At 48.3% G+C, this 13848-nt stretch overlaps 1 protein-coding gene across 11 annotated transcripts in view; it reads left to right on the forward strand.

The window, feature by feature from the left end:
- The first annotated feature begins 432 nt into the window (after positions 1-432).
- The window catches only part of SUSD4 (sushi domain containing 4), a 145532-nt gene continuing 132116 nt past the window's right edge, over positions 433-13848 (forward strand). For 2 of the 11 annotated variants that reach the window (XM_078356385.1, XM_078356382.1), the window contains exons 1-3: positions 1012-1176; positions 1552-1643; positions 2030-2209. In XM_078356385.1, coding sequence (XP_078212511.1) covers positions 2065-2209 — 145 coding nt within the window. In that variant the 5' untranslated portion in view covers positions 1012-1176; positions 1552-1643; positions 2030-2064. Of the gene's footprint in view, positions 621-1011; positions 1177-1314; positions 1426-1551; positions 1773-2029; positions 2210-13848 lie in introns of those variants that run through there. The other 9 variants (XM_078356387.1, XM_054248340.2, XM_035281261.3 and 6 more) reach the window with 5 other exon arrangements.

Raw genomic sequence — 13848 nt, forward strand, 5'->3', positions numbered from 1 at the left:
GAGATGTTGGGAAAGTCGATAGAGGCAAGGGATGATTTGGTAGCTGTGTCAGGAACATGGTTTTCATATCCACAAATTGCTACAGAATCATGGAGTGTCACTGGCTCTATAGTGCGGCCGGTGGACACCACCTCATTAGCTGACACCTCTTAATCACTGTGGCTGGAATGTGGGCTTCCCAATCTTGAAACCGACCGCGGGCGGTCAGAGCGGGCGGCGGGTGAGAGCTGCACCCGCTGCGGGCTGAGCTCGGACACCAGAATCGGCGCAGAGAGAGGGCACGACCAGGCGAACTCTCTCTCCACCTGGGACTGGGAGGGCAATCACCCCGACCCCCTTGGCTTCCTATCTAAGACCCCGGAAGCCTCCCCTCCTCCAGATACCCAACCTTCTGCTTGTCACCGAGCACCGGCCACCCCCGCCTCCCCGCCCAGGGCAGCGTCTCCCAGGCCGAGGCTCCGAGGGCCCCGCGCGTCTCCAAGACCGGACAGGGGTCCTCACTCACAACGCCTGCGGCTGGCAGAGGGAGAAGATCAAGGGTGCTGGGGAGCGGGAGGGTGCCTCTCGGCTTCTTCAGGTCGTCCTTCCGGCGCCCGAGGATCCGCAGAGCCCGGGCGGAGGTGGGGGCAAGGAGGGGTTAACGCGGGAAATTAAGAGACTTTAGCAATTGGCGGCGCTCAAGTTAACAGGGTCTGCGGCGAGCGTTCTGGGGTGCGGAGCAGCCGGCGGCGCACTGGCCCCGGGGCTGGAGCCACCCCCGCGGCGGCGGTTCTAGGGCGCAGCGCTCTCCCGCGCCGGGCCGCGCGGCGGGCTGGGGGCACCGAGGCCGCGCGGAGGCCGGGGCGGGCACCGGGGCAGGGGCCGCAGTCCAGCGCCGGGGAAGGGGCGACCGAGCTGCGTGCGTGTGCGAGAGCGGCCGCCGGCGCATCCAGTCCCGACAGGTGCAGGCGCGCGGGCTTCCCATTGGTCGCGGCGGCGGCGGCGGGTCCCGTCCCCGTCCCCGCCCTCGCCAGTCCCCGGCCCAGCCGCGGCGCTGGCTGGGTTGGCAGAGGCGCGTGCCCGCGCGCCCGCGCGCCCGCGCGCCCCTCGCCCCGTCCCCGCCTCCCCCACCTCGCCCCGTCCCCGCCCCCTCCCTCTCTCCGCGCCGCCGCCGCCGCCGCGCGTTCGCAAGTTCAGGTAGCGGGAGCGCGGGCGCCTCCGCGGGGGCGCGCGGCCGGGCTCCCGTCCTCCCCCCGCACCCGCCCGCTCGGGGGCGCCCGGGGAGGGAGCGCGCGGGCGGGGGAGCTGGAGCCGGGCGCCGCCACCGAAGCTTCCGTCTCGCTCGCTCGCGCAGCGGCGGCAGCAGAGGTCGCGCACAGATGCGGGTTAGACTGGCGGGGGGAGGAGGCGGAGGAGGGAAGGGAGCTGCATGCATGAGACCCACAGGTAAGACCGACAGCCCCAGAAGGGGCTTCCCCCCCGGGGAGGCGCGCGCAGGCCGGGGAGAGGGAGTTGGTGCCTGGTGCTGCTCCCCAAGGGAGAATTTTTTTTTTTTTTTTTTTTTTTTGACAGCGCAGAGAAATCTCACTGGGGACTGGGGCAGTAGGATCCATCCCAATCCCGAGGAAAACCAGAGAAGTAGCTTGGGGAGACGGTGCCACATTGTGAGATTCCCAGACAGAAATGTATAGGCCCAGGGAAAAGTGTCTTCTCGGCCCCGAGACGCGGGGAGGCTTTAGACTTTGCCGTGGTGGGCACAGCCGCTGAATCCCGGGGACCGGCGCGGAGCCACTGTGCGCTAACCCCTGCCCTCCCTCCTGTCCTCCATTCCCCAGCACGCGCAGCATCCCACGGCGGCTGTTACTCAGTGCACCCCGCTCGGGGGAAGGCGGGGGACCTCGCCGTGGGAAAGGGGGCGGGGGCCGCGCGGGGGAGGAACCGGGATGGAGCCTGGGAAGCCGAGGCGCCGGGTCCCAGAGCGGAGGAGGGGAAGCGTGGCCCCCAAGCCCGGGCAGTCTGGCTTATTGTGGTGTTCCGCTTCTGGCTGCAGACTCTTGCAAGCTGGATGCCCTCTGTGGATGAAAGATGTATCATGGAATGAACCCGAGCAATGGAGATGGATTTCTAGAGCAGCAGCAGCAGCAGCAACCTCAGTCCCCTCAGAGACTCCTGGCCGTGATCCTGTGGTTTCAGCTGGCGCTGTGCTTCGGCCCTGCACAGCTCACGGGTGGTGAGTGACCCCGCTGTGACGGGAGGGCCCGGGGATGGCCCAGAGGGGAGAAAGAGCCTAGCTGCCAGGACAGCCCTGCACCCCTCCCCCACACACCCAGACTTCAGGAGGACCTGACAACGCGAGGGTGCCTGCGTCCCAGCCTATGGCCGCCCTTCTCCAAAACCCCTGGAGTTCCCTGAAAATTCCCCTGTGGAGCCCGCACAGATTCACACACCCACATTCTGTCTGGAGCTTCCCACCAGCCTCGGGGCCTGGCTTCTCCCAAGGAAAGACAATGAAGCCTGGCCCGTTATTCCTACTTTGGCCAAGAAAAGGAGGGGCAGGGGAGAAGTGATGTATTCGTGGACCTCTGACCCTTGCCAATGTCTTCAGCAGACAGGTCAGATTTCAGCCTCTGGATTTAAGCAAGAGTTGTAAGAACCACCTTGGAGAACGTGAAGGGTCTGGAAACGTGGTCAGACTGGCTGAGGGGCAGGTTTATTTGAAAGTTAACTTTCCCTTTCCCTGTGTGTGCACCCTGTCTGTGTATGCTGGGGCTGGGTCGGGGGTGCAGAGGTATTCTTTCAGGTGTGTTTCTGACAGATTGCTTTGCTCATTGAGGTCTGATATAGGGGAATAAAGTCAGTCGCTCTTCTTAGAAGTTAGCTGAAATAAAATGGATAGCCTCCGCCTCCGTGGGCGGCTAATCTATAACATATTTGGTTCTGGGGGAGGGGGATCTTTTGGTTGTGGTTGAAGACAGATGGAGTTCCTGTCTGAATTTCAGAGCCTAGTCTCCCTGCCTCCACTATTCATTGCCGTCCATTATTCCCGTCCATTGCAAACGTTCTCGAGCTTGTTGATGTGGACATTAAAAGGAGCTGAAATACTGTTAATATATAAATAAATTATAATTGGTTGAAAAGCAAGTATTGATTGATATAAATAAACCATTTTAGCGTTTTAAAATATTGCTGTTTCAGAGAATTCGAAGGTGAAAATAAAAAAAAAAGAGTGAAAATTAGCAAAAGTGAGGAGAGATGTGCCAAGTTGGGCTTTAACACGGAGCAGTCAATAACCCCGGCATCCACTTAGACATCTGAAAGATGACCAGAGCATAAGGTGTTTATTGCAATGTGCATATCTATCAAAAGTAGTGCGAAAACACTTGCTTTAGGGGACACTGGTTTTTATTTTTAAGAAGGAATAACTTTTTGGGTGCTTGTATTTTTTATAGAGATTTCTCTGAGGCACACTTCCTCTTCATGGAGGAAAAGGTCAAGTGTGAGGCCAGGCCAGCACCTGTGTGGCCTTGCCAGGGCTCAGGTCACAGCCTCTGATCTGCTGTGGACACCAACTCAGCTTCACAGAGGAGTGGGAATAGACGGGCAGAACAGTATTGGCTGCATCTGGATCATTTCCTGCCCTCCTCTCTTCTTTGGCCCCCCAGTTCTAGCTTTCATTCTCTCAAACCAGGTCGACATGATTTTCCATCTTCTTGGTCCATTTCTCCCATGTAGATGACAGACTAGTTAATCAAGGTTCATTTACATTTGTCTTGACTGTTGTTATCGGATAGGTGAGGTATGAGCACAGCCGAGATTTGTTTTGTGCTCTTGGCTCCGCTCGTTTGTGTTTACAGAGCATCCTCCTCAGTATTTCAGAGCTCAATGTACATCATGGCCACCTCAGTCTTGTGGCAATCACCTGTAAGGTACCTATGGCATGTCTTTTTTCCCTGCCTTCCCATGGGGAATCATGCCAAGCAGGAATATTCAGAGCCTTGGTGAAGAGGATGGGAGTAAGGTTGCCTGTCACCTGTTAGTCTCAGAGCTCTTTCTTTTTAGGTGCTTATATGCTGCAGAAAGCTAGCCATCAGCTTTTCACCTTGAACTCCTTCAGGCTGAGAGTGTGATTTCTGAAAGAGTATTTATAACTTCACAGTTCCTCCATGAATAAACAGTTTGGGCAGGCAAGGGTGGTGGGGGGTGTCCTGTGGAGTTCACTATACAGAGATTTTCTTTCTTAGGAAAGAAACTCACATGGAGGCTCCAGTAAGGCAATACAAGCGAATTCACCTTAGCTCTAGGCCGGTGCTTCTGAAACTTGAATGTACGTACAAATCACCTGGGATCTTGTTAAAAAGGCAGATTCTGACTCATTTGGTCTGGAATGGGACCTGAGATTCTGCATTTCTAATAAGCTCCTGGGCGAAGCAGTTACCACTGATCCAAGAACCACACTTTGATTAGCAATGCTTGAGACCAAGGCACTCCTTAAAATAGGTTGCTTCTACTCCATCACTCTCAATTACTAAATGCAAATGGCCTGTGAGGGGCAGAAGTCTCACCTGATATCTAGTCTTCAGGTGATACACAGAGCTGAAAATCAGCCCTCACAGAGTGCTTTTTTTTCCATCCACAAAAAGGCGTCTATTTAATAGACACTTTTCTGCAATGTGGATTTTTATTTTTGATTGCTTTCAATGGAAAAGGAACACCGCGATGGCAAGGTATCATCATCTCAGCTAGGAGGAAAAAAAGCATGTCCCCAGTATGAGTATTAAAGCAAAAGCCTGAACTAGAAAGGCAGAGATTGAGAAAATGATTAGACAAAGAAAAGTAGGAACAAGAACTCCGTCAAAAATGCAATGCTTTGTCTTAGAAAGCCACAGCTCCAATTCAGTCCTTTGAACCCCAGGGAAGCTTTGATGAGCCAGACTTGTCCTGAGGTGATGTTCGGGTGGCTCTCTCCAGGTTGTCTTTGGTCATGAGGGAAGAGGGCCCTCATTTGAGGCCACTGAGACCAAATGCTGTGCGACAACTGGCATCAGGTTGGTGGAAAGATACAGGACCATGCATGCATGGAATCTGCATGGAGCATGGCTTCAGCTGTTTTTCTCCTTTCTGCTCCAGCACACTTGACCAGAGACCTGCTGGGCTTTGAGGGATGCCCAGAGTGTCCCCCACCCCCAGGCTTCAAGGAAGAGAGCCAAGAGTTTGCTCAGCAAGTGACTCCTTTAAGGTGAATTCTTTAGCACATTTCTATATTAGAAATAACTCATACCAGGCTCTGCCACTTGATAGCTTTGGAGTCTTGGGCCTTGGGAGCCTCAGCTTCCTCATCTATAAAATGAGGATGACGGTGTCTAATTTACAGGCTTGGCGTGAAGGATGGAAATCATGTAGGCACTTAGTAAATGTAAGTAGTAGCAGGGAGGAGGGGGCTAAGACAGTGTCATAATTTTGGAGACCTTTCATTCAATAAACATTGAGTGCCTATCCCCTGCCCTGAGCTATGCACTATTGCATAAATGTGATTTTTACCTAGAACTCTCTCTTACTCTTCATTTTTCCCCAAATGAACCATTTTCTCCAATTTCTCTTTATCCCCAACTTTTAAATTGCCATAACCTCTTTCTTATGTCCCTAGTCAGTAAGTTCTTCCCTTACCTGGGCTCTCATCACTCTAGCTATAACCTTCTATCATAATATTGTCTCATTTACTAGACCACAAGCCCACTGAGGCAAGAACCCTGACTTTATTCATTTTTGTGTCTCAGGTACCCAGCACAACATCTGACACACAGTGGATGTTCAGCTAATTTTGATTGAGAGCAAGAAAAAAATTCCGGTATTACTGCCACACCATTGAGAAAATAATTACTTTGAGTGAGTTACTTTGTATAAAACTGCAAAAGTTAGGCCGGGCACGGTGGCTCAAGCCTGTAATCCCAGCACTTTGGGAGGCCGAGGCGGGTGGATCACGAGGTCAAGAGATCAAGACCGTCCTGGTCAAAATGTGAAACCCCGTCTCTACTAAAAATACAAAAAATTAGCTGGGCACGGTGGTGCGTGCCTGTAATCCCAGCTACTCGGGAGGCTGAGGCAGGAGAATTGTCTGAACCCAGGAGGTGGAGGTTGCGGTGAGCCGAGATTGCGCCATTGTACTCCAGCCTGGGTAACAAGAGCGAAACTCCGTCTCAAAAAAAAAAAAAAAAAAAAAGCAAAAGCTTCATAATAGCTGGGGCTACATCCAATTAATGGTAGTCTATGAGGTTGGGAAAAAATCAGGAAAGGCTCAGCACTTAGGATAGGATGGTGGGGAGGGAGGGTGCCTCTCAGGTAGAGGGATAGCTCGTGCAAAGGTGTGGAAGTGGTTACATGACTGGACTCTTCAGGGAGCAGAAAATGGTCTGTATAATCTAGAATATAGTCCACTTACAAGGAATCGGTAGGGTAGAAGGAAAAACAGGTCCTGGAAGGCCCAGTGAGGGTCCTGAAAGTCACACAGCAGGCAGTGGGGAGCCCACGGAAGGGTTGGGAGCAGGAGCGAAACATCATCTGAGCTTGGCTCTTCCTTTCTCCGTTTCTAGATCTCTGACTCAGGTAACCCCCCGTCCAGCTGCCCTCTCTGTACCCAAGTTATGGTCCTAGTGCAGCTGAATTAAGCTCCTGGAGGTCTCATCTGGCTCATGTTGCTGCAGTGTTGTGCTGTGTGCCAGCAGGTAGAAACAGATGCTTTCTGACTGACTTGCTGATTTGTAGATGTCAAGTCCTTGGTTTTATTGAGAAACCTTTTCTTACGTGGCAGAGTGAAAGCTTTTCATTCAGTGCTACGTCTCAAATTCACAATTTCAAACTTCGCTTAATCTGTACACCAAGTCCCAGCTCCTCAAACTCTAACATATGTTTCTTCAGCAAAAGGCTACCGTAATTTAAGCATCATGGAAACTCTTTTGATTTATCCAGTGGGTGAAATGTGAAAGCTCTTGGAGGCAGAAGGATTTCATATAACAAGTAGCGAATCTCTCATCTCAGGCCTGAAGAGGCAAGTCAGAGAGGCAATGGTTCTTTAATTTTTGGATGTAATGAAGAATGTAGGTGAAGATCTCTCTCCAATAAATACTGATTAGATACATGAAGAAAAGCACCTAAATTATTCTGTTCCTGGTGTCAGAGACATATTTCCAAAGCTTGCAAAAGACCAAATGGCTTGCCTTTCGATGGGAAGCTCTGGTATAAACAAGAGCTCTACATTCTTTATTTTTTTATTTTTTATTTTTATTTATTTATTTATTTTTTTGAGACGGAGTTTCGCTCTTGTTACCCAGGCTGGAGTGCAATGGCGCGATCTCGGCTCACCGCAGCCTCCGCCCCCTGGGTTCAGGCAATTCTCCTGCCTCAGCCTCCCGAGTAGCTGGGACTACAGGCACGCGCCACCATGCCCAGCTAATTTTTTGTAATTTTTAGTAGAGACGAGGTTTCACCATGTTGACCAGGATGGTCTCGATCTGTTGACCTCGTGATCCACCCGCCTCGGCCTCCCAAAGTGCTGGGATTACAGGAGTGAGCAACCGCGCCTGGCCCTACATTCTTTATAGGATGGACAGAACTCAAAGTTCAACCTCTGTCCTTAAACTGCCACCTGGCTTTGGTCAAGTGGTGCGACTTCCCCTTGACTCAGTTCCTTTCATATCACTAATATTTGATTCTGTGATTACAGGAATTTGATGGATTCTAAAATCTGGGTAAAGCCACTCTACTTTTCCCACCCATCCATCCATCTTCTTCCAGTGTCTATTGTACACCCTTGGGGTACACAGATAAGAGGACACAGTCCTCGCTTCTGAGAAAACATACAAGTAAGGGTTGGTGTCTTCTCAAAAGTTTAAAAGCAAAAAGCATGCACAAAACTATTTTTTCCACACATATCTTAAATCTGATTTAAAATTTAGTGTTAGTGTTATTTGTTGATTCTGATGAGAAAGGTGATTTTGCAGACTGCTCCTTTTTATCCTTGCCCTGGTTTGAAAGCACTTTTGCTGTTTGACAATTGAAATAACCACACATAGTAACAGTGTGTCTAAATAGGTCATTGGGATCATTGCCTCTGACTTGAGTGAAAGAAAGGGGCGAAAGGATAGGCTTTCAAATTGGTATACAAATACGATCCCACTTCACAGAAAGCAATCATAGTATCTAGGACTGATTCATAGATGTATATTCTTATGTACTTTATTGATTTATTGGTCCATTCTTATAAGAATGAGCTGTTCAGCTATTGTTAACCATGGAAGATTGGGAAAAGGGACACCATTTTAAATTGGCCAACATCTGGGTGATTGATACAAGTTTCCAAATTGCTAATAACCCTTCAATAATAATTAAAAAGTGCTTATCATGTACCAACTCAGTTTTTCACACTTTGTGTATAGTAACACATTTAATCCCTCACAGCCGTATGAAATAGATACTATTATTTATCCTTATTTAATAGAAGAAGAAAAGGAGGCATGGAAAGATTAAGCAACTTGTCCAAGGTCACCTGGCTTGCAAGTGGGGCATGGTGACCCAGATCATCCTTTTAATGGTCATCTTTCTTTTAGCATGCCAGGGCTTGAAATCCCAATCCCTAAATACATTTTTTCTTAATATTGTATTTGACTCCAGATTTTTCTATAAGCTGCAGTTACCAAATATTTTGAAACACCCCCTGCCCTAATAGAAGGGAACTCTTGTGGTGTGAGCAGAAAGCATACGAACAAATCAACAACAAAATCCCACAACCCAAGACAAAGTGAAGTCCAGGGTACCTGAACCTTTGGCTCTGAATGGTGAATGGGAAGAGGACAGAAACCCATGTGCCTGCCATTTTGTGGCTGTTGGAGGAAGGTAGTCAGAATGGGTCGTGTCTGACTCTTACCTGCTCTGCCAAGGGTGAGGAAACCAATGGCTGGTGTCTGGGGCCTTCTGCTAGTGATTGTCACTGCCATCACCATTCCCTTCTGAGGGTTCTCTGAGCTCTGTCGCCCCCTTAGTGAGAGCCTTCCTGAGAATGGTTCTTTTTCATGTAATTTGGACAAGCACTTAATGAGTATACAGTTTGCAAGATGTTTCTACCTGTATTACCACCTTTAATTTTCCTAACAACCTAGTAAGATGAGGAAGAGATTTTGAGTATTTCTCTCTCTCTCTTTTTTGCTTTCTGCCTTTTGTTGTTGTTTTTAAATTTCAAGAGACGTCCTCAGTGAGGTCGTTGTTCCGGAGTCCAGAAATATCAGACAAAGCCAGATTAGGAGTAATAGCGTCTATTGGTCAAGGTGTTCCTCTTTGTCATTTTGGTCCAGACTTTAAACTTATCTTCTCAGCTGTAGGACGTAGATGATAATCTAGTTAGTATACGTCAAAAGGTAAACGAAAAACAAAATCTGTCCAGGCACAGTGGCTCATGCCTGTAATACCAGCGCTTTGGGAGGCTGAAGTTGGAGAATCCCTTGAGCCCAGGAATTTGAGGCTACAGTAAGCTATGATCGTGCCTCTGTACTCCAGCCTGGGCAACAGAGCAAGACCCTGTCACTGCAACAACAACAACAACAACAAAAAGAAAAGAAAAAGGAAAAAGAAATCTAAGGATTGTGAGTGTCTGTAAAAATTCCCCCCGAAAGGTTAAATTTGGGCTGGATGTGGTGGCTTACGCCTGTAAGTGCAGCACTTTGGGAGGCTGAGTTGGGTGGATCACAAGGTCAGGAGTTCAAGACCAGCCTGGCCAAGATGGTAAAACTCCATCTTTACTAAAAATACAAAAATGACCCGGGCATGGTGGCTGGCTCCTGTAATCCCAGCTACTTGAGAGGCTGAGGGAGGGAATTGCTGGAACCCGGGAGGTAGAGGTTGCAGTGAGCAGAGATCATGCCACTGCCCTTCAGCTTGGGTGGCAGAGCAAGACTCCATCTCAAAAAACAAAAAAAAAACAATGTTACATTTGAAGTAAAAATAACATGTGATAGTTTGTGATATCTGAGGGTCATGTACTCAGAAAGCCATGTTTGATGGTATGAGCCTAAGATGCTGTGTTTTAGGAAAGAATTTGGCCCAATATTTCCTCTTCTCTCAGAAGAGGAATGCTGTACTACCCTAAGAGGAAAGAAACTGTTCACTCAAGAAGAAAAGCAAATAGAAATAATTAAGCGAGTTGCTCAAATAGCTTCTTAATTGCGAGTATTATAATTGCTTTCTTAATATTAAACAAAGTAAACTGGGAACATCAGAGAAGTCAAACAAAATAATTCTTGACATGATTTGGAAAGGACAGTAGACTTGGGAGTGCAGTTGCAGGTTCAGCTCCCCTGCGGAGCAAGGTGTGTGCAGGCCCCAGCAGGTCAGGGCCTGCAGGCAGACAAGCATCACCCTTTCTGTGTGTGCACCCAGTCTCCAGTAGGGGATTTTGGTTCTTAGGAGTGAGAGGAATTGCAGAACTGGGTAAACCTGATCAGTGATCATTTTGTCATCATCCCAATCCATTGAGCATTTCAAGAGAGGATGAGTAAGGGTGACGGTCTTTGAAAATGAAAGTGTGACTTGGTTATCTCATGTTTTGTTTGAAATTTGTGACTTTTATCTTCCAGAATTACCAGCTTGGAAGTGTAGATGAGCAAGGAGGGTCACTCATACATTATATTCCTTTTCTCTCACAGTGGCAAAATATAAAAAGGCCTTATTTTTTGGGTCTGGTTGTATTTATGGAAGACATAGTGGTTGCGTTGGGTAAGTCAGTAAGAGGGAGATTCTATTTAAGAAAGAAAGAAAATGGGCCCAGTGCGGTGGCTCACATCTGTAATCTTAGCACTTTGGGAGGCGGAGGTGGGTGGATCACTTGAGCCCAGGAGTTCGAGGCCAGCCTGGGAAACATGCAAAAATCCCATCTCAACCAAAAATACAAAAATTAGCCAGGTGTGGCAAGGCGTGGTGGCTCATGCCTGTAATCCCAGCACTTTGGGAGGCCTAGGCAGGTGGGTTGCCAGAGATCAGGAGTTTGAGACCAGCCTGGCCAACATAGCAAAACTCTGTCTTTACTAAAAATAAAAAAATTAGCCAGGCATGGTGCCGCACACCTGTAATCCCAGCTACCCGGGAAACTGAAACAGGAGAATCGCTTGAACCCAGGAGGTGGGGGTTACAGTGAGCTAAGATTGTGCCACTGCACTTCAGCCTGGGTGACAGAGTGATACATCTTATGAAAAAAAAAAAAAAATTGGCCAGTTGTGGTGGTGCGCTTCTGTAGACCCAGCTACTCAGGAGGCAGAAGTGCAGTGAGCTGAAATCGAGCCACTGCCCTCCAGCCTGGGAGCCAGAGCAAGACCTTGTCTCAAAAAAAAGAAAGATAGAAAATGTATTCTTATGCATTATCTGCATGAGAATATTGTGGATTCTTTGACATCTCCATGTACACAGCACTGTTCCTGTTCTAAATAGTTGCAAATTCAGATTCTCAGTACATAGAAGAATCCTTCAGACTTTCCTAAACACTTAAACCCAAAAGATCCTGATTGTCTCCAGGTGAGAAACATAGGATCTGCTTGTTTTGTAAAAATTTAATAGGTTTAGAGTTAATCTCGTGAGAGACTCTCAACCGTCCTTTTCAGCTGCCACTGTTAACCAACTCTGAGTCTCAATGTTAGAATCTAACCCAAAGATGCGTTTTCAGTTAATGTTTTGTGTGTGTTGATGGGTCTCGTTGGCACATTCTGGTTATGTCATGACAGCATATACTCAGTGTCTGATGAAGGCTACCTCAGTGTTTAAATTATACTTACACAAAATGGGGGCTGTGATCCCTTAGAAATGTGCAGTTCTCTGATTTAGAACAATATGGTTCTTGATTGCTCTGTGACCTATAAAAGGTTTGCCCAGCTATTTCCCTTTGGATTGTGAATGGTGGACTGGGCTTTTTCTATCATCCTTCTGTTCACACCATTGCTTTGTAGATGGGAGGTGCTCATTCTGTTGTTTTTTTTTTTTTTTTTTTGAAGGCAGAGTCTCGTTCTCCTGCCCAGGCTGGTGTGCAATGGTGCAATCTCTGTTCACTGCAACCTCTGCCTCCTGGGTTCAAGTGATTCTCCTCCCTCATCCTCCCAAGTAGCTGGGATTACAGGTGTGTGCCACCACACCTGGCTAATTTTTTAATTTTTGGGTAGAGACGGGGTTATACCATGTTGGTTAGGCTGAACTCTTGACCTCAAGTGATCTGCCCGCCTTGGCCTCTCAAAGTGCTGGGATTACAGGTGTGATAATTTGCTTTTATAATGACTTGATTTAAGTTTTTTGGCGGGCAAAGACTTGGAGAAGTATAGGGTCTTGTAGAAAACACATAGGGCCAGTTTTCCATCAACTGTCACCAACCGGCTGAGTAACAGTAACCTGATTACTGACTCAGTCTCATTATCTGTGAAAAGGCAACAATACTTGGACCATCTGCCTTCCATGGTTGTGAGAATCAGGTGCATCGCTGAGGGAAGTATCATAACTATTTGAGGTGCCAACATCACCACCAACAAACTGGTAATGCATTTTTACTACATTCGCTGTGCTGGCACTAGCCACACCGAGGGTATAGCGTAACAAATGCTTCACAACACCCAATGGCACAGGCCAAGATAGGCATGGAATAAATGAAGTGATCGTTGGCCTCCAGAGTCCCATGGAACTAACTGTCATGATTTGGCATGATAGGTCCTATAGTGGAGGATTATTTCAGAGACTGGGGAGAGGGAGGAGTAGGGAAAGGCTTACCAAAGAATGTGACATTTGAGCTAAGCTTTGAACAATAAAATCATTTTCCAGGCAGAGAAGGTGTCAGAGGTGATATTTTTCAGGAGAGAGGACTGGGAAAGCAGAGACTTGAATGATAAAGAATATGTACTGAAGACAGGGAATAGCTTAAGCAGCCTTAGTAAAGGGCCAATAGCTTGAGAAGAGAAGAGGCCAGAAGGGCAGGTTGGCCTCACATGCCCAGCTAACTAGAATGCTTAGGAATTTGAACTTTATATGGTAGCAGCTGGGAGCCTACAAGATATGTATTCAGGGGCATGGAGTGATCTGATCTTTGTTTTGAAAAATAATGCTTTAACAATGTGGGAGCAGAAGAGAAGTAGAGAGACCTTCGGTCATTGAGTGCTTATTGTGCATCTGTTAGCGAACGGGTGGACGATACACTGGGGGAACAAAAGGAAGTGCTGCCCTCAGGAAATGTATATTCTAGTGTGGGGCGCTTAGGAAACTCTTGCATTGACTCAGAGGGGACGTGATGAGAGCTTTCACTGGAGAACAATAAATGGAGGTAAAAGATGCAGAGAGGGAAAATTCATGGAGGCCAGACTGCTGGCTGGACATGGGAATGGAGGAGGAGGAGGAATTAGCAGAGCTCCAGCAGCGTCATTCGGAGGGAAAGCTAATGAGTTCAGTCGGGATGAGGAAGCTCGGGTCACCTGCAGGACACCCATTGGGGCACCACCTGTCTATCCCGCAGTTGAAACTCAGTTTGGCGCTCAGGAGAGGGATTCGGGCTGGCCGTGAGAGCTTGTTTGTATCTACATTGGGACAGTTGCTAGAGCTGCAGGAGGAGCGGAGTTGCCCAGGCAGCGACGGTGGAATGAGCAAATAGGAGAGTGTGAGGAAGAGGCCCAGGGGACACTCACATTTTAACTGTCCAGAGAAGCCAGCAGGGAGGCTGAGGAGTTGTGCTGACCATCAGCGGTGGTCATAAGAATTTTAGAGAAACAAGCAACACTTTATTCTGGCAACTGAGTGCCCCTCTTATTTGGAGGCAGGAGACTTATTTGTATATTATTAGGTTAATATTTAAGTAATCTGAATTCT

Source organism: Callithrix jacchus, chromosome 19 (genome assembly GCF_049354715.1).
Source record: "Callithrix jacchus isolate 240 chromosome 19, calJac240_pri, whole genome shotgun sequence".
In the NCBI taxonomy this organism is placed as follows: Eukaryota; Metazoa; Chordata; class Mammalia; order Primates; family Cebidae; genus Callithrix; species Callithrix jacchus.